Source organism: Dipodomys merriami, unplaced genomic scaffold, assembly GCF_024711535.1.
Source record: "Dipodomys merriami isolate MVZ:Mamm:240054 unplaced genomic scaffold, mDipMer1.0.p SCAF_2, whole genome shotgun sequence".
Lineage (NCBI taxonomy): Eukaryota > Metazoa > Chordata > Mammalia > Rodentia > Heteromyidae > Dipodomys > Dipodomys merriami.
The window spans coordinates 94,248,764-94,267,845 of record NW_027203381.1 but is presented as its reverse complement, the minus strand read 5'-3'; the positions used below and the strand labels follow the sequence as shown (position 1 = coordinate 94,267,845).

Sequence of the window (19,082 nt, the reverse complement as noted above, 5' to 3'; positions counted from 1 at the left end):
TCTCATTCCAGTGTATAGCATTTAGGAATACAGGAGTTATCAAATCATAAGGAGGAGGATATAGCTCTAGTAAAACAGTTGATTAGCACGTGTGCATGCCTGGGTTCAATTCCCCTCCCCCCCATGCCCACACATACACACATATACACATACACGTTTAAAAACTGAAAAAATTATAAAAAAATGTTGAACAGTAATAATCTCAACTTTTATTTATAAAAATTAGATTAACAAGATAAAAGTCAAATAGCTAGTACAAAATGGGATGGAAAGTTACACAGACAGTTTTAAACTAATATAATCTATATCTAACTACTGTAGGGAAGTTGGTATTGAAAGGTTATCATATACAGTCAATCTTCAGCTATTTTCCAAAAATTAGCTTTTGTCATCATTTGGCTTCAGTCTTTCCTGCTACACACCAGTAGGTACAACAGCAGTTCCCAAGCTTCATGTTGTAGAGTTGAATACCCTCAGGGACACTGACCTGACTAAGGTCAGTTCCTCCTATCTAAATTAACATACTAAAGGATAAGGAAGGGTCAGGGGCAACCAGAAGACACAGCTACTAGGTTCCACCAAGATGCATTAGGGTTATTCCTGGAAAAAGGTGGCTCACTATGAACTGCATATTACTACTCCAGATAGTGTATGCTCTATTGAAATTAAGGTCTCCAGCTGGACACATGGCTTAAAATACTAGAGCTTTACTTGTCTTTCTAACCCAAAGCTATGAGTTTTATGAGTTCAAACCAGAGTACTGTCTCTACTCTCTCCCAAACACACACAGGAGTATATAAATAAATAAAGTCTCTCTTCTCAATCCTGATCATGCCACTATTTCTACTATATAATAGGTCAATAAAATTTAACAGTTGAGAAACATCTTATAAAATGTATACAAAGGAAGCATATGATGAGTATGAAATCAGTAATGAGGATAAGGTCTATTCTGAAAACTTCCATATTTTTGAAAACTTCCTTATAGATTCTCGTTGATAGATCTTTGAAGAAAGGGCTCATCTTAGAAATGAAAAAGTATGGTCCACATAAAGCAATTAGCATAAACAAAAGTGAGAGTAAAAGGAAACACTCTTTTTGTGTGGGGGCTGTCTGTGTGTGTGTAAGCACATATGTACCAGTATTGTGGCTTGAACTGTGTATCATCTCTTACTCTTGCTTGCTCAAGGTGGCTGCTCTAGAAATTGAGCAATGCTTCCAGTCTGACTTTTATTTTTATTTGGTCATGGGGCTTGAACTCAGGAACTGGGCCCTGTCCCTGAGTTTTTTTGCTGAAGACTAGTGTTCTACCATTTTGAGCCACAGCTCCACTTCCAGTTTTCTGGTGGTTAATTGGAGATAAGGGTCTCATAAAAGTTCTTGCCTGGGCTGGCTTTGAACTGGTATCCTTAGATCTTAGGCTTCTGTGTAGCTAGGATTACAGGCATGAGCCACCAGTGCCTGGCTGGCTTTTTGTTTTGTTTTTGTTAGTAGTGCTGGTATTAGGGCTTGAACTCAGTACTTCAAACTTTCACTTGGTTTTTTTCCTCAAGGTTGGCACTTTACCACTTGAACTATTACCCCCTTCCCCACTTTTGGCTTTTTGGTGGTTAATTGGAAATAAGTCTCACAGTCATTTTTGGCTAGTCTTCAAATCATGATCCTCAGATCTCAGCATCCTGATTTTCTGAGATTACAAGTATGAGCTACCAGTGCCTGGCTAGTCTAGCTTTTTATTGATTAACTACAAAGCCTGTTACAGTTTTCTGCCTGGGCTGGCTTCAAACCTCATATCTCCATAACTCAGCCTTCTGAGTACTAGAATTCCTACAGACTTGAGGCACCAGAGCTTGGTTGGACTGTCACTGATAGTGTGAGGACACCAACCTAAAAGAGAAGTTTCAGATACTGATTCTTCCCATCCTATAATATTGAATAAGTGAAATGATGAAGGAAACCAGAAAGAAATCAGGTTAGCATCCACTGTAGAAGTATAATGAAATTAAGGGGCCTATGGTGACACTGAGAAAGAATGACATGGCTGAGAGCATGTTTTTATGTTTTTAAAACCAGGACTGTGGAAAATACACACGACTATTTAGAGTTGCTGGTTGAGCTAGAAAAACATCATCAGTTTTTCCACAGTATGGTTGGTTCTAATGGACTAATAAGATGAAATTAAATTGAAATGACTAAGTATAAAAATCTGTAAAGAATTCAGAGCCCAGAAATTTGCAAGGAAGGTGTATGTTCTAATGGAGTATATGTACAAAAAAAATGGTGACAGACTGAAACATACAGATCAAGTATGAAATAGACATAGATGGAGTTTAGTTTTACTTTTCTTCTGTTGCTTGTTTTCTGTGTAAGCTCTTGCATTGTGTGCACTTTCATGATAATAGTCATACTGTGCTTAAATTTTTAATCATTTTTAACTTAATGGTTTTGAACATGAAATAATTTATTTATGGAGCCATTAGAAAGGAGGCTTGCTTGCTTACACTGGCTGTTTTTGTTTTATGTATAATCTTTTAGATTGTATGCACTTTCATGATGGTAGTCTATGCTTAAATTTTTGTTTTAAATTTCTTAATGATTTTGGACACAAAGTAAAATTTATTAGTGGAGGTGATTAGAAAGTGGGCAGAATAGTGAAAACTCACAAGTTCAGGCCAGGGGATCTATTTGTTAAGCAACCATGACTGAGAATGTTTTTAGTACACAGACATTTTGGATGAACTACTTCTCAGCCATGTCTTCAAATTCATCCACATAAAGCTAGGTAAAGTCCCATTTCTTTGAGATGTAGACTCTATTAACTAAGAAACCTGAACTTCAACCCTATATAACTTTAATCAGTTATAAATACTAATTTGCATAACGATGATATCAAGATATGTTATATTTCAGATTTATTCTTTGCATCCAGATCCACTGTTATTAGCCTTGTTCATCCAGTAACCTTTGCCATATAATAGGACCTGATTTACTTATAAAATATATTAAATAGTATATAGCTTGCCTGTTTAGAAGTACTATAGGTTAACAGGAAGCATCAACTAAAGCATTCAACTTCAGAATCAATACTAGAATGTACTTGACTTGTATTAGTTTTGATATCTATATTGAAAAGTCTATAACATTTTCTAAATTTGAACATAGAAAATGAAAGATAGTTTCAAAGTTCTACTATTATATTAATATATTAGAATTTGATATACATAGATGTTTTAGATATATCATGGGATTCATTTATTTTAAAATTTTAATTTCTGATATTTCTTTTTTCCCAACTTCTATTAACCTCATATAGGTAGCAAAAGGTAATACAAACTTATATCTACATACATATATATGTGTATCTCCACTTCGTATATAATCAGGAAAAAAAACTGTATTTAAATAAACTGTATTTTTGATATTTCTCTTTTTTTTTCTATTTACAGGGAGTTGATTTTCATATGGAGTAAACTACAGCTTAAATCTAATCCTTCAAAACAAGTTTTTGTAGATCAATGCTACCAGCTTTTAAGAACAGCAACTAATGTGAGAGTCATATTTCCATTCATGAAAATCATTAAAGATGAGGTAAATAGGATATATTTATCCCTTGAGTTTTAAATTAAACTAAATGATAGTTTACTATAACCTGAATATCTTAAAAAATTGATTTGATCACAAAATTCAAGATAAGGAGGATTTTTTTTGATCATCTTCTTCATGTATTAGATCCTCCTCTCTACCAGTTCCAAACTCCCAACACAAGACAAGGGTATATAGGAAAAATAACTGAACTACAGAAAAAAATATATAACTTAAAAATTAGTAAGGGAATGATTGCTACCAGAAGAACTATTATTTCTTTTCTACTGACTAAATATTTTATCACCTTTAACATTATTCTACATTTTGTTTGTAGAATCTTAATTATTTTGCAAATGAATGTTATATATCTATAGGAAATACTTGTTCACTGTTACTGAAAAAGTTAGTTGATAATTTTAACTGTTGTTCATGTCAAAAGGAATAATGATTTCTGAGATGCTTTAAAACTTGAGAACAACTTTTGTATTTGAAGTAATTATAAAAACTCATTAGCTATTTTTGAAATTTGACCTGGTTTTTATTGGTCTACTTAGGAAAGAAGTATAACTTACATATGAAATTCACATGGATAAGATACTAGCAGAATTAAATACTAGCAGGATCAAATACTAGCAGGATTAAAGAAGAGAAATAAAGCCATTGTACACTTGTAACACCATCAAATACACTCTTTTAGCAGGTTAATTTAAATATATGAGAAATCAATTATGTATACGTCAATCTTTTTCTTATGATTTTTCCCTAGAAACTTTAACAAAGACTGAATAAAAAAATGAGAAAGCAAAGCTTGGCACCAGTAGCTCATACCTGTAATCCTAGCTACTCAGGAGGCTGAGATCTAAAGAGTGCAGTTCAAATCCAGCCCAGGCAGGAAAGTTCAAGAGATTCCTATCGCCAATTAACCACCAGAAAACTGGAAGTGGAACTGTGGCTCAAAGTGGTAGAACAGTAGCCTACAGTGCCCAGGCCCTGAATTCAAGTCCCCCATAACTAACAAGAAAAGAAAAATGAGAAGGATAAAACCACCTTACAGGGCTGGGAATGTGGCCTAGTGGTAGAGAGTTTGCCTAGCATGCATGAAGGCCTGGGTTTGATTCCTCAGTACTACATAAACAGAAAAAGCCAGAAGTGGTGCTGTGGCTCTAGTGGTAGAGTACTAGCCTTGAGCAAAAGAAGCTGAGGGACATTGCCTAGGCCCTGAACCCAAGCCCCAGGACTGGCAAAAAAAACCAAAAACACCAAAAAAACCCCAAAACAAACCTAACCCAAAACAAAACACTCTACAATTTTTATAACTCCATTTAATTGAATTTTTATGATTTTGGTTATTAATAATGTAATTTTATTGAAAGTTACGATTTTCTGATTATTTTAAACATGTGAAGAGGAAACTATTAAATAATGTACTTTTTCTTAAATATTTGTGCATTTATCACAGCAGTTGTCACATCACTCATTGATGTATGATTTTATAGTGATCATATGAAGCAGCATTGTATTAAAGATTTTATTTTTATTTATTTATTTTTTTTATGGTCGGTTGTGGGGCTTGAACTCTGGGCCTGGGCACTGTCCCTCAGCTCTTCAGCTCAAGGCTAGTGTTCTACTACTTTAGCCACAACACCACTTATGGTTTTTTCTGCTTATATGGTACTGAGGAATAAGACCCAGTGTCTTGTGCATACAAGACAAGCACTCTACCACTGAGCCATCTTCCCAGCCCCTAAGGATTTTTTTTTCCTTTTTCTAATTTTCTAACTGTATTCATAGAAGTCATCAAATAAAAGGAAAACCACCAGGTATCAGTGGTTCATACCTGTTACCGTAGTTACTTAGGGAGGCCAAAATTCAGAGGACTGAGGTTTGAAGCTAGTTTAAGCAGAAAAAAACATGGGTCTTCATATCTAAAATAACCAGCTAAAAAATCGAGGCTGGAGGTATGGAACTGTGGATCAAGTGATAGAGCACCAGCCAATCAAGCAAGCAAGCTGAACAAGCATGAGACCTTAAATTTAATCCATGGTACTGACAGAAAAACCAGACAAGATCACAAAGTATTTCTTAACCTTTGATGTATGTCAGAATCACCTACCAAACTTTATTTTTTAAAATAAATGTATGTTCACATACCCAAATATATGATATTCTCATTTGAAGCAAGACTTGAGGGAAAAAAGTTAACACAATGTTTAACATTTTGATTATTACAGAGCTTTCTTATTTTCATATATTTGGTCAACCTATGAACATAATACATGAGGAAAAACTAAAAAGATGAAATGAGTATTTGAATATGTAATGCTAATAGTTTACAGTCAGCTAAATAGCCCTTTATCTGATGTATTGATAATGTACATGCATTAGTGTTATGAAAACCTGTAGTTACAATACTGTGTAAGTTCAAGAGATAATACAGATAGCATTATCTGGAGAGGCTTTATAGATGAAGAGGCTTTAAGCCAGGTTTTAAATAATAATATGAAGATAATACTGAAATTTATAAGGAGTTTACAGTTTACAAGGCCTTTTTTTTTCCTACAACGGTCTAGTGGCATGGTCAGGTAAATTGGATGGGAGATAAAACAAATGTGAGACTGGGAAGGATGGGTCATGGTTGCCAGAGATCCGAAAGAAACTTAAAACACATTTTGCAGCTGCAGTTCATTAATCCATGAAAATATTTAAATAATTTGAGGTAAGGAAGTAGTCTGTTCCCTTTTTTAGTGATCTTACAATTTTAAACCCAAGCATGTGAATGAATACATTATAATTTTCAGAGTCAAGATAAAGGATGTAGCTGGAACTTTGCAGAAAGATGAAGAAGGAATTCTTTTTGAACCAGTAGATTTGGAATTTGTAATACATAGAAAATGACTGTAATAGACACAATTTGAATTCAGAAAGGATTCTAAGGCAGAGATGATAGATTGATAGGGACAAAATAAAGACAGATAACTGATTCATTCTGTGAGTATTTATTTGGAATGTTTATTTTTATTTTGTACCAACTTTTACACTAATTATAGGAAATACAAAAATGAAACATTGCAGCCAAATATTTAGGAATTCAAAGTGAAAGAATGGGAGCATACACTGATAGTTATAAAAGGAAGAGTCTTTTAGAGAAATGTATATTATCTTTGATGGGAGTAAAAGAATTTAACTCAGATCAGGGGTCATAACACAAGTAGAGGAAGCTGCAGAATAGAAACATCTGACAAATAATAGATCAGTAAGAAAGTAATTGGATAAAATGGTAGTAACATATCCAAAGCTAAGGCCTGCAATACTGTAAGCAATTAAGCAGGGTTGGTTATACAGTATAGAAAAATGCTAAGGGGCATGATACAGTATTCCTCTCTGTAATTTGTAACCATGCACAGAGAGCATAATAGATAAATATATAATCTTTTTGACATCAGTGAAAGCTTGTGCCATTAAAAAAAAGCTTGTATAATTTTCAGTAATTTCCAATAGGTTCATTTTTCTGGTACTTTATTAGATTTTATGTTTAGATTACAATTGACCTCTTTGTGTGTGCGATATTTTCCCTTTTATTTGAATAAATAATATTACTTCGCAGGGGATAGGGATAAAGTAAGGGTAATTGGCCTAATATGTCTAGGTTTGATCCCTGGCATTAAAATAATATTACTTAATAAAGTAACAGTATATCATTGTAAGTTTTATAGTCTTTAAAAAATAATTTCGTTATTACTTAACATGGAAAATTGATTTTGTCTGTTTAAAATGACCTGTTAACCCTTCCACCAAACAATGGGAGTAGTGTCCTAAATAATGAAGTAAGCATGGACTTTTAGGAAATGGTAATTATGTTTTATGATGCTCAGGAAGCATTTTGTATTGTTGCTATGTCTTGTCACACTTGGAAATAAGTAGAAGCTCAAATGCTAGCTATTCCAGATGATTCTTATTTTCAAAAGAAAGACATATAAATAAAAGAGTTAAGCAAAGCTCCTAGAAAATTGTACATTGGAATGCTATGTACTTAAAGCTTGCCTTTCAAGGTTTCATCTAAAAAATATAAAGCAGTTCAGTTATTTTTATAGAGATATTAATAATATTTTTCCTTTTACAGGTTGAAGAAGAAGGCTTGCAAATTTGTGTTGAAATATGTGGGTGTGCTCTACAACTTGACCTTCATGATGATCCTAAAACTAAATGTCTAATTTATAAAACAATTGCACATTTTTTGCCAAATGATTTAGAGATCCTCAGGATTTGTGCACTGTCAATATTTTTCCTTGAGCGCTCCTTAGAAGCTTACCATACTGTTGAAGAACTCTATAAACGTCCAGATGAAGAATATAATGAAGGCACAAGTTGTGTGCAAAATCGTGTTCGTTTTGAATTACTTCCAATTTTGAAAAAGGGATTGTTTTTTGATCCTGAATTTTGGAACTTTGTCATGATTAAGAAAAACTGTGTGGCATTACTGAATGATAAATCAGCAGTCACATTTCTAAATGAAAGTACACTGGAAAATTCTACAGGTATTCTAAAAAGGACAGTGGAACATCAAGGTTTAGGTGAAGGGCTTGACTCTCTTAGAGAACAGAGCACTGGAGAGATTGAGCCTGATGATATATCTGGAGTGCTGCCTAAAGATCATATTAATATAAAGAAAAACCTTACAGCTCTTAATACTTCCAAAGTAGATCATAATGTCCCAAGGCATCGGTGTATGTTATGTAACAAGGAATTTCTTGGTGGTCACATTGTAAGGCATGCCCAGGCTCATCAGAAAAAAGGCAGTTTTTCATGTGTAATATGTGGTAGGAAATTTAGAAACAGAGGACTTATGCAAAAACATTTAAAGAATCATGTTAAGAAAATACAGAGACAGCAAATTACTGCAGCTCATGATCAGGAAATTACTGCTTTGGAAGAAATAAATGGTTCCAGTTCTTCCATTACATTTGAGAATGGGAATTTGAATAAGGATATGGAAATAGAGACTCTGTCTACTTCCAGTGATGGAAACAAAGCAGTCATCTCTGAACACGTGGCTGAGTTAATTCAAATTCCCACAGATGTACCAAAAGATGTAACTGAAAATATTATTGAAAATGGTAGTCCTAATTCTTTAAATAACCTCTCAGAATCTTTACCTCAATGTGAGAATGACTATGAGGATGAAGAAAATGAAATTGATTATGAAGAAGATGATTATGACCTGAACCCAGAAACTTCAGTACTTCATAAAATCAATGGAACTGTGTGCCATCCGAAAGATGTGTATGCTACAGATCAAGAAGGAAACTTTAAGTGTCCTGCTCTTGGCTGTGTCAGAATCTTTAAAAGAATTGGATTTCTAAATACACATGCAAGGACTACACATCCAACAGATTTAAATGTACGACAAACAGTAATGAAGTGGAGCAAAGGAAAATGCAAATTTTGCCAAAGGCAATTTGAAGATTCCCAACATTTCATAGATCACCTTAATAGACACAGCTATCCAAATGTGTACTTTTGTTTGCATTTTAATTGCAATGAGTCCTTTAAGCTGCCATTCCAGTTGGCCCAACATACAAAAAGTCACAGGATATTTCAAGCTCAGTGTAGTTTTCCAGAATGCCATGAGCTTTTTGAAGATCTTCCTTTGCTCTATGAACATGAAGCTCAGCACTATTTAAGTAAAACACCAGAATCATCTGTACAACCAAGTGAAGCAATTACTTTGGATATTTGTACAGACTCAAATTCTATTCATCAGGAAAAAGACTCATCTAGTAAAGATAAACCAACTATTAGTCTACCAGTTTCTACTAGCAAATCAAGGAAATATTCTACAGAACCAAAGACATGTATAGATAACATGGAAAAGAAAACAGACAGTTTAGTTCAGAATGGAAATGAACATTCTGATTACAATGTTTCAAATACAAGCTTGACAGACCAAAAGATGCCTGACATACAGCCAAATTCTGAAAACAATGACTTAATAAATGGACATAGTGAAATAGAGCAAGCAGATCCTGCTTTGAAAACTGATACAAGCAGAATCAGGACAGAAAATGGTTCTGTTTTACCCAATGTTGTACCACAAGACCACAATCCTCTGCCAGTATCTCAGGCATCATCCAAACCAAATCCTACAAGTGAACATACTTCGTATGGCTTAATTTTAACAAAGCCGTATGTCAGACCACTGCCTCCCAGTTACCTTGATGAACGGTACCTTAGTATGCCAAAACGCAGAAAATTTCTGAATGATAGAGTAGATGCCTGTTCTGATTCAGATAGTATTTATAAAAAATCAGCAAAAAGATTAAGATGTGGCAAATGCCTGACCACCTACTGTAATGCAGAAGCGCTTGAGGCTCACCTTGCACAAGAGAAATGTCAGACACTCTTTGGATTTGATTCAGATGATGAAAGTAAGTCTTATATGTTCTGAGTTTATATCTGTAAAAACAGAAAATAGATTTTCCTGGGATTAAAAAAATTAGCATCTGTATAGCACTACTTTACACCTTCATATTATTCACTAGGAGGCAATATTCCTATTTCTGCTTTTATAAATACTGAAATTCATAATTAATTTGCATATACATAGCCTATGAATTTGTGGAAGCCAAAACCTAAGCACATTTAAGTTTTTCATATTTTCTGCCACTCTACAGAGCCTTTGCCACATTAATAAAAGTTCTAGAGTCAATGTTCTGTGAGTGTGTCAGTCCTGGGGCTTGAACTCTAGGCATAGGCTCTGTCCTTGAGCTTCTTTTGCCCAAGCCTAGCACTTTCCTGCCTGGGCTGGCTTAGACCACAGCCCTCAGATCTCAGCCTCTTGAGTAGCTAGCATTACAGGTGTGAGCCATTAGTGCCTTGCTAGAATCAAATTTTTATGGAGTTTTTTTAAACTGTATGTCAGAATATAAACCAACTGAAACTGAGTCTCTGTTACAAAGATAAAACTAAAGGAATTAGAAAAGAATTCAATAAACAAAAGAAGCTAAAGAAGATCTTTTCTACTAATAATTTTTGTGAGAAAGTGTAAATTGGAATCAGACTAGAATTCCAGTTGAACATACACAATATTTGCATTAACATGTGTATTTTATTTTACAGGTGCCTGATAAAAATGTCTCAACAAGATCTGTCGATCAAGTAGTAGTGTTTTTTTTTCTGTTTTGTTTTTTGTAAAGAAAGTACTACAAGAAATTACATCATCAGTTTGCTGTTTCCCTGATGGCCTTAATTTTAGAGTGATCTTGGATTACTAAAGATAAAGCACATTTTCTAGAATGAACTTGAAGAGGAGATGTGCTGGCTTAGACTCCAAAAGGGTTATTATAAAACTTCCAAAGTACCAGTTATTCAAAATAACCACAATTGTTTTTAAGTTTATGGTGATTAATACCAGCATGTTGTTTTGCTTCTGTGAAAGTATGTTCTGGCAAATAGAAAAACCAGCTATGGCCTTATGAAAAGTAAAAGTTAACTCATGAAATAAGAGGTGGAGTGGAAAGCTGGTTTACAATAATAAACAATGTAAAGTATTATGCAAATGGAATTTGTTTTCTTATCATGAACAATCAGATTATCCTCCCTGCTGGTCAAACATGTTTTAAGGAATCATTGCTGTTTGGTTTGTGGTATAATTTAGAAACTGATATGCAGAAACAAAACTTAACACCATATTCTCTTATGTTAAAGATGGTAACTTGTTTCTAAATGATAAATTAGTGAATAGCATGCCAGCATTGAAAATTTAAAAGCAGACAAAAACCAGTGCTTTGCTTAAGTTCCTGAAAGAAACTTACAACTTCAGCTTTTTAATGCAAATTAATTATCCGTTGTCAATTACAAAATAATTATACAGTGTCAATTAGGAAAGTACTACCATTAAATTTGGGGAGATATGAAAGAATCTTAGGACCATTTAAGCTCTACTGTTGAAGGCAAACACTGAATTGCAAATGAAAATGGTGAAAGCACACTGGGATATTTCTATTTGTATGTAGTGTAGGACATAATTTGATAATTCATAATAAGGTCCTTTAGACATTAGCGTGAGTTATCTACTTATAGTCCTATGAAAATAATTGGCTTCAAATATGTCAGATAAGAATCAGGTTCAGAATTCATTCATTTTATTCAGCTAAGAAAGTTAATTCCAAAGTAAGCCATACTAATGTATTTTATTCATTAGTGATGGATTTGGTCTGAATAGTAATTTTTATATATAAGGAAGTATTTACGCCAAAATTTGCACAGCAGGAACACATTAAGATATATTAATGCATTGTTTTCCTTGGTAACCAGTAATTTTCCTAAGGATGGTTTTAACATAATAGATTAAAACAATGAATGTTTTATAATTTTTTTAAACATCCTCTTGATGTTTCTTCCTATTTGTCCAGTTAAAAGGAGGATGTTTATCGGCATCCTTTTATCTAATAGTATGTTGATCTCAGTCAGGGATAAAAAGGAGAAAATTGTAAAGGCAAATTCCTTAAAATAGACCTTCTAATCTATAAATTTAACCAAATATTTCAGTTATTCCAATGGATAAAGTTTTGTTCAAAGCAGATAATCTTTCTAGACCCTACTATTATAAATTTTAGGAATATTAGAGCTTCATAAATGAAGTAATGGGAAGTCAGACATTTCTTCCATGGTGGCATCCACATTTCATTAGTTTCTATGTCATTGTGTATCAGACAGTTTAAAATGTTTCTCATTTTTATTATCATGGGCATTCACTACTATGCAATGAGGATCATAAATCCATTCCAGTCAAATTATATTTGTTTTCTTATGTAGCCTACATTAGGCTGTGAAACCTACGTGTGGTTAACAAATACAATTCATAATCTAGTTTTTAAATCTGTTCTTCAAAATCAACTAAAATAAGTGTTTTCCATACTTCCTCGTACTAAAAATGTAATTAATGACTTTTCAGTTGACTCTACAAGTACATCTTGTAATAAAAAGTCTGGAAATTGGTTGATTTGGACAATGAAGTTTTTTTAAATGTAATTTTTGCTTTGTACACCGTCTAAAACCTTAACATTTTGTCACATTTTAACTTACTATTTACATGAATCTCTGTCCACAAACTTACTTGTTTTGAAGTTGAGGTTTGTATCTCTAATTTTTGTGTGGCTGGGAGAAAATTTTCAGAAAGACACATTAAATTAGTTTACATATTGTCAAGAAAAGTCATATAAAATTCCTTTTTGTGTCATGATTTTAACTTGTTTATTAAGTAATTCTCAAATACTGGCTACTGAAAGAATGTGAATGTTTTCTTGCCTATCTTCTAAAATATAAACCTTGGTGGGTGCAAAAACTTCCAGCAGTCCTCATTTGGGATATAGAAGAAAAGGATGCTCTTCAGATTTTTTTCTTTGTTTTTCTTCCTTTCTGTTGTGAGGATATGTTTATCTCTTACATGGACCAAGTTTCAAATCTTTGTTTTAAAATAAAAATTTCATTAAAAAATTAATATTCTGCTATGTATCAGTGAAATCAAGCAAACAGAAAATCTGACTTTTTGCTGCTTAAATATTGTAGACAATGTTGAAAAGGGGATCTCCATGGACAAAGACACTGGTACTTTGGGCTTTAGCCATATTCATTTTTTAAAAAAATTATACAATGCATATATAATTTATATAACTGAACTTGTGATTCCTTTCAAATAACACTGAAGGTTTGGCCATACTCCTTTCATGTTTGGATTAATACTGTTGTATGAATGAAAACTTAAAAGGGATGATAGTGTTTTTTTTTTTCTTTAATTTATTTTATACTGTAAAACATCTTTTCAGAATGAGTAAATGCTGCATATGCATTTTGGAATTGTTAATATGTGAAAGATATTACAGATTCAGCAAGAAAGGAAATTTGTGCTTCCTTGTTGAACATTAAATTATTTACTTTGCATTTTATAAAAATACAAATTAAAACTGAGCCATTGAACTGCAATAAATCAACAATAGCGTCTCATTTCAAGAAAATTTTGTACTGTACATAGATTTGTTCAATAAAACATTGTCCTTGTTGATAATGCAAGTGTTCAGTTTTATGTAGTGCACTGTTTTCAAAGGAATTAGGCTTATTTAGGTACATGTTGAATAAATTTCTTGTTCCACCTCATAAAAGAAATGGGTATTTTAGTTAATGTCATTACCATATTCAGATTACCAAATGATCTTTTTAACACTAGAAAAATCTAGCATCAGTAAACATTTTACACAGAACTACAAAGGAAACAGTGGATAGACTTGTCTGTATTTGATACACCTCAAAGATAAAAGTGCTTCTGGTGGAACTTGAAAAAACAAGAAGTGATGCCATTTAAAAATATTAGATATGTGTAGGTTAGGATGTCCAGGTGTTAAATCATAGCAACTCTGAGGCTGAGCAGGAGGACTGCTTGAGCAGGAGTTCAAGGCTAGCCTGGGCAACCTGTAGGTAGACCTCACTTTTAAAAACAGGAAAAGAGGATGCAGTCAGTACCATGCCTGAGACCCTAGTGGCAAATTCCAAACTTAAAGTAAATCATGATGAATATTTCTAATACAAGTACTCAAATAGGGGAATGTTTTAAGTCAATTAACAGTTTGTTCCTGAAAGTAATGTGCTTGAACATAACACTCCTCTTTATTCACTGACAAAGGAAAATCCTCTATACTATTTAGCAACTGAAAAACTTTGTAACCAAAAGAAAAAAAAAATGAAGCTTTAGGTAGCACTACTAAGTGAAACAATGAGATAAAAGTGATTTGCACATACTACAAACATGCTTTAGAAATACAGTTACTGAAGCATTCAAGCAAGATCTAAAATGATTATTGGTCATAGATAAGATGTGATCCATTTTTAGAAAAGTTAATATTAAACTGTGTAGGCAAGCTACTGGAATTTAGGTAACTTGCCATTTTCCTTGTCTTGAATTCTGGTAGGGATGCTAATGAGTGCAATTTTCATGTTACTGTAACAAGAGTATTTGACACCGGATCATGTATTTTAAAAGGTTTATTTGGCTTACAATTCTCTGGTGGCTGCAAAGTCCAAACTGCATGTTGTCACCCCCTGGCTGCATTACTACATGGTGGAAAAGGACCCACTGTCCAAGCAAGGAATCAAAGGAGGGAAGTGGCCTGGCTTTTATAACACCAACCTAATCCTTTGATAAACTACCCAGCCTGATGATTTGATAATTTCTTAATGGATCTACTATGTCATCATATTGGAGACTAAGCTCCTAGCACATGAATGGGGGTAGGGGCACATAAACTATATCCATACCAAGGTTTTACACTAATTTCAAGAAGCAATGGATAACAAAGAAGTTCACATATATCATCAAGATTTTAAAATCAATATACTATTACATCAATTTTTTAAAAAGACTTATTGCATATTGATGAGTAATGCACACTGGCAAGGGAATATTAATTTTTAAGACCCCCACTGAAGACTAATTCCAGTCAGACAGCAAATCATTATTCATCAATTTAAAAACTGATGGATATACATCAGTATGTATATAAACACATGTTTGTGTAAATGTGTGTATATGTGTAAAAATTATCACAAGTACCATGGCTGGGAAATTCTGTTTTAGATCAGTCTTACCTACAGCTCTAACCACAAAGCAAATTTTCTCTGATCAAGCTGCTTCAGCTTCCTAGTGTCTTTCCTATGTGTCAAGAACCTATTTTGCTTCTTCCTAGAATACTCTTCCTGATTTATATTCTTTCTTGGTTCACATTCTCACTTTTTTCTGACCTTTCATTTTGAAAAGCCCTTGCTTTTCTTGATTTAATTTTCTTGCCCCATTTTCTTGATTTAACTTTTGTTGCAACATGTTCATTAAGATGTCCATGAAAATATATGTGCTAATGGACTTACATTGGTCCCTGCTAAAAAGAACAATGACAACTGTGTGTGTAATACACACACATACACACCTACACATTGCTTCATTTTATATATATAATATATTTATATGTAATATATTAATATATAGTATGTTAATATGGTATGTAATATAATTCATAATATATAACAATAATATATAATATAATATATATACATATATATAAAATGAAGCAATGTATGGGTGCCAGTGCCTCATGTCTATAATTTTAGTTACTTTGGAGACTAAGATTGTGGGGATTGTAGTCCAAGTTCAGCTGGGCAGAGAAAAGTTCAGAAGACCATTTCTCAACAAAAAGCTGGATGTAATGGCCAGCTACTTAGGAGCCTAACACAGCATACCTAGGCAGAAAGCAAGACTCTGTCTCAAAACTAATTAGCAAAAGCTGGGCACTGTATTCTAGCTATAGGACCTGAGATCTGAGGTTCACAGTGCGAACACATCTTGGGCAGAAAGGTCTGTGAGACTCATCTCCAATAAACCACTCAAAAACAGGAAGTGGAGCTGTAGCCCAAAATGGTAGAGTCCTAGCCTTGAGCAAAAGAGCTCAGGGACAGTGACCATGCCCTAAATTCAAGTCTTAAAATGGACCAAAAAAAAAGGAAAAAAGGTGTAGCTCAGGGGTGTCTGCTTAGGTGAGACCCTAAATTCACACCCCACACCTGCCAAAAAAAAAAAAAGTAAAGAAGAAAGAAGATAAAGTTAGGCATTATTTACATGTATTCCCATACCTATAAATACTTAATATTATCTCTTTACTTGCAAAATTCCTAAAAGCTTCTCGAGGGACAGTAAGTACCATTTATCAGAATCTTTAATACCTACCATAATAAGTATTCATTATACTTAATATAAATGAATTAGAATCTGTGTATAAATGGCATTCTACATAACATCCATTGATAATTTAATCATATTTTGAAGGCCTTAGAGACTTTATCTACAGTATATTTTATAACTGGTATTTAGCTGGCAGATTTTAAAATGCTAAATTTGTTCATCTGGATCTACAGGTACATTTCATTTATTAAATGTGAACATGCAGGAGCCCTTCACCTGCTCTTCAGATGTGCCCCAGGTCACACCCTTTCCAACCTACAACTTTATGGACCATTACTCACTATCAGTAATTTCTTTCATCCTTCAAGAATGTTCTACTTCCCTAAAACCCTATCAAAACAAATTCAAGGTCTGGGAATGTGGCTTAGTGGTAGAGTGATAGAGTGCTCACATTCACAGAGCCCTGGGTTCGATTCCTCAATACCACATACACAGAAAAAGCCAGAAGTGACACTGTGGCTCAAGTGATAGAGTGCTAGCCTCGAGCAAAAAGAAGCTCAAGGACAGTGCCCAGGCCCTGAGCTCAAGCCAAGGATGGGCACAAAAAAAAAAAAAAAAATCAAGACCTGAAACTTAGAACTCTTTCTACAAGGGACTTCTCTATCTTTCCAGAACACAAGGTCCTTCTTCACTAAGCAATTCTCCTTTTCTGTAACTTCATATTCCTTTGCAAAGAATTTCCTTTCCATCTTCTGGTTCTCTCTCAAAGGGGCAATACTGCTGTTACCTTTGAGTCTTCTGTATCACATCTGTGGCCACATCCCTTGGGAATGTTTATGTTTAATACAATATGGAAATAACACTGGCATGCTAGAAGCCTCTCTATTCCTCCTTGCCTTCTCCACAATCATACTACTCTTGGTAATTAAGAATCATTACTATTCATTTTATTGTAATTTCTCATTTCCTTATTTCTTAAGTATAAATGATAATACAACATTATCTTAAGCTATCAAGGCTGTTGTATTACTGGCCTTGCACACATATAGTACAAAAGAAATTATCATGCTTCCTTCCTGTGCCCACGATCTTGGGCTGAGGGTTGGTTACATAAATAGCTTTCTGATTAACTCCCTTAATTTTACTTGCATATCCAGAGACCTATTTTTCAGAAAGTGTAATTACAAACTCAGGACTGTATCTCAGTAAAGGCTAACCTTATTTCATGGCATATCCCACTGCAACCCTCCTTTTCTCTACAATCTTAAACCTCTGCTCTTTCAATTATAGGATCACCTTTTACTGAAAACTGTAATCAAATTCTTTACCTAAATCCTTCTGTGAAGATGGGATAAGGCTACAAATCTGACTTCCATCTCTTCAATTATTACAATTACATGGGCAAGGTCATGAGTGCATTTCTTATCAAGCTTTGATTAAAATACTGTACTTTTTATATCTACCTAACCACGTGAATGAAATCGATTCCACAGAGGATGTTTCTTCCTGTCATTTCTTAACTTGTCCTCCTCATCTTCTCCAGTTTATTCATGGGGTTATAATCTTCATTGCCAACTGTTAATTTGTGAACAAGGGGCTAACCACACCTTTGATTCCAAATGCCAGTTAGCATTTGAAACTCTGTCAAAAGCTTGGTCTATTTGCCTTATCACCCAGAAAAAAAAATTAAAGACTCCTCCTCCGAGATTATATCAACATTATCTTCCATATTCACCAACCAGCAGTATTTTTTCCTTGAAGATCAACAGCCTTCTTTTACATACTTGCATACATCTGCACCTTACTTATCATGCGAATCACCAAAAGTACTGAGCAATCAGTACTCCGTTTCCTGGTAAAGCTTTTCACACCCCTTACAGGCAGAAGCCCTAAGACCTCATAAGTATCATATTTTAAATGTGATTCTCATTTTAGCAGAGCACGAATTTCTTTCTCGTGTATGTGGATTGCTGTCACAGGAATAGCAACGTTAATATGACTCCTACCCTGGATCGGGATCCCCCACGAATACATGAGGCGGGAATTTCTACTAGAAAAGTGTGGGATTAAAAAAAAAAAAGGTTTAGGAATTAAAACCACAGTCCCAGTGACTGGCGTTCTAATATCCTGGCAATTGGGTTTCCATAACTCCCCAACCCCAACCCGTGAACGGTGCCGCCCTTGCCCAAGGCTGAATGGCAAAGAATGCCAGAGACGGGAGGCGTCTGATCCAAGGCCGGCAGCGAAGCACGGGGGGAGACGATCTCTTTGTCAACTTTCCGCCGCATAAGCTTAAGCAAGAAGTTATTTTAATGAAGGTAACTTAAGAACACCAAACTACCAGCTCACCTAACTCAGGAGGTGGCCACCAAGGACCTTTTCAAGCGCTCCCGGGAGCCGGGCCGGTGGGCGGGGAAGAGTCGCAGCCATTGGCCCGCCCTGCGGCATCATGGGAGTCCTTCCGCGGTCCAGTACTTCCGGCTTCCGTGAACTTGCGCAGTACTCGCAGGGAGCTCTTGGGAAGGAAGGACTGCTGCTGCCTCTGCTACTGAATTCGGAGGTTCTTCGTGTACGCAGCTCCCCGGTGGAGCGTCGAAGCTCTGTGTGTAAATGCAGCACACACTTTAACTGAGATACTTTGCTTCAAGATTTCCCCGGAACCATAAGTCGGCAGCACCGGGTTTCCTCAGGGACCTCCTTTAACGACTCCTTCCGCCTAAGAGCCTGGAATACTCAGGAGCTCCTTTGGCCGGGGGCGAACGACTGGAAGGGCACT

At 34.7% G+C, this 19,082-nt stretch overlaps 1 protein-coding gene across 2 annotated transcripts in view; it reads left to right on the top strand.

Annotated features, from left to right (window-relative positions):
- The window catches only part of Znf654 (zinc finger protein 654), a 38,971-nt gene extending 26,389 nt beyond the window's left edge, over window positions 1-12,582 (top strand). The window contains exons 7-9 of one of the 2 annotated variants that reach the window (XM_070030438.1): window positions 3,447-3,546; window positions 7,706-10,010; window positions 10,702-12,582. In XM_070030438.1, the coding sequence (XP_069886539.1) occupies window positions 3,447-3,546; window positions 7,706-10,010; window positions 10,702-10,709 (2,413 nt within the window). In that variant the 3' untranslated portion in view covers window positions 10,710-12,582. Of the gene's footprint in view, window positions 1-3,446; window positions 3,589-7,705; window positions 10,011-10,701 lie in introns of both variants that reach the window. The other variant, XM_070030437.1, reaches the window with a different exon arrangement.
- The last annotated feature ends 6,500 nt before the right edge of the window (window positions 12,583-19,082 follow it).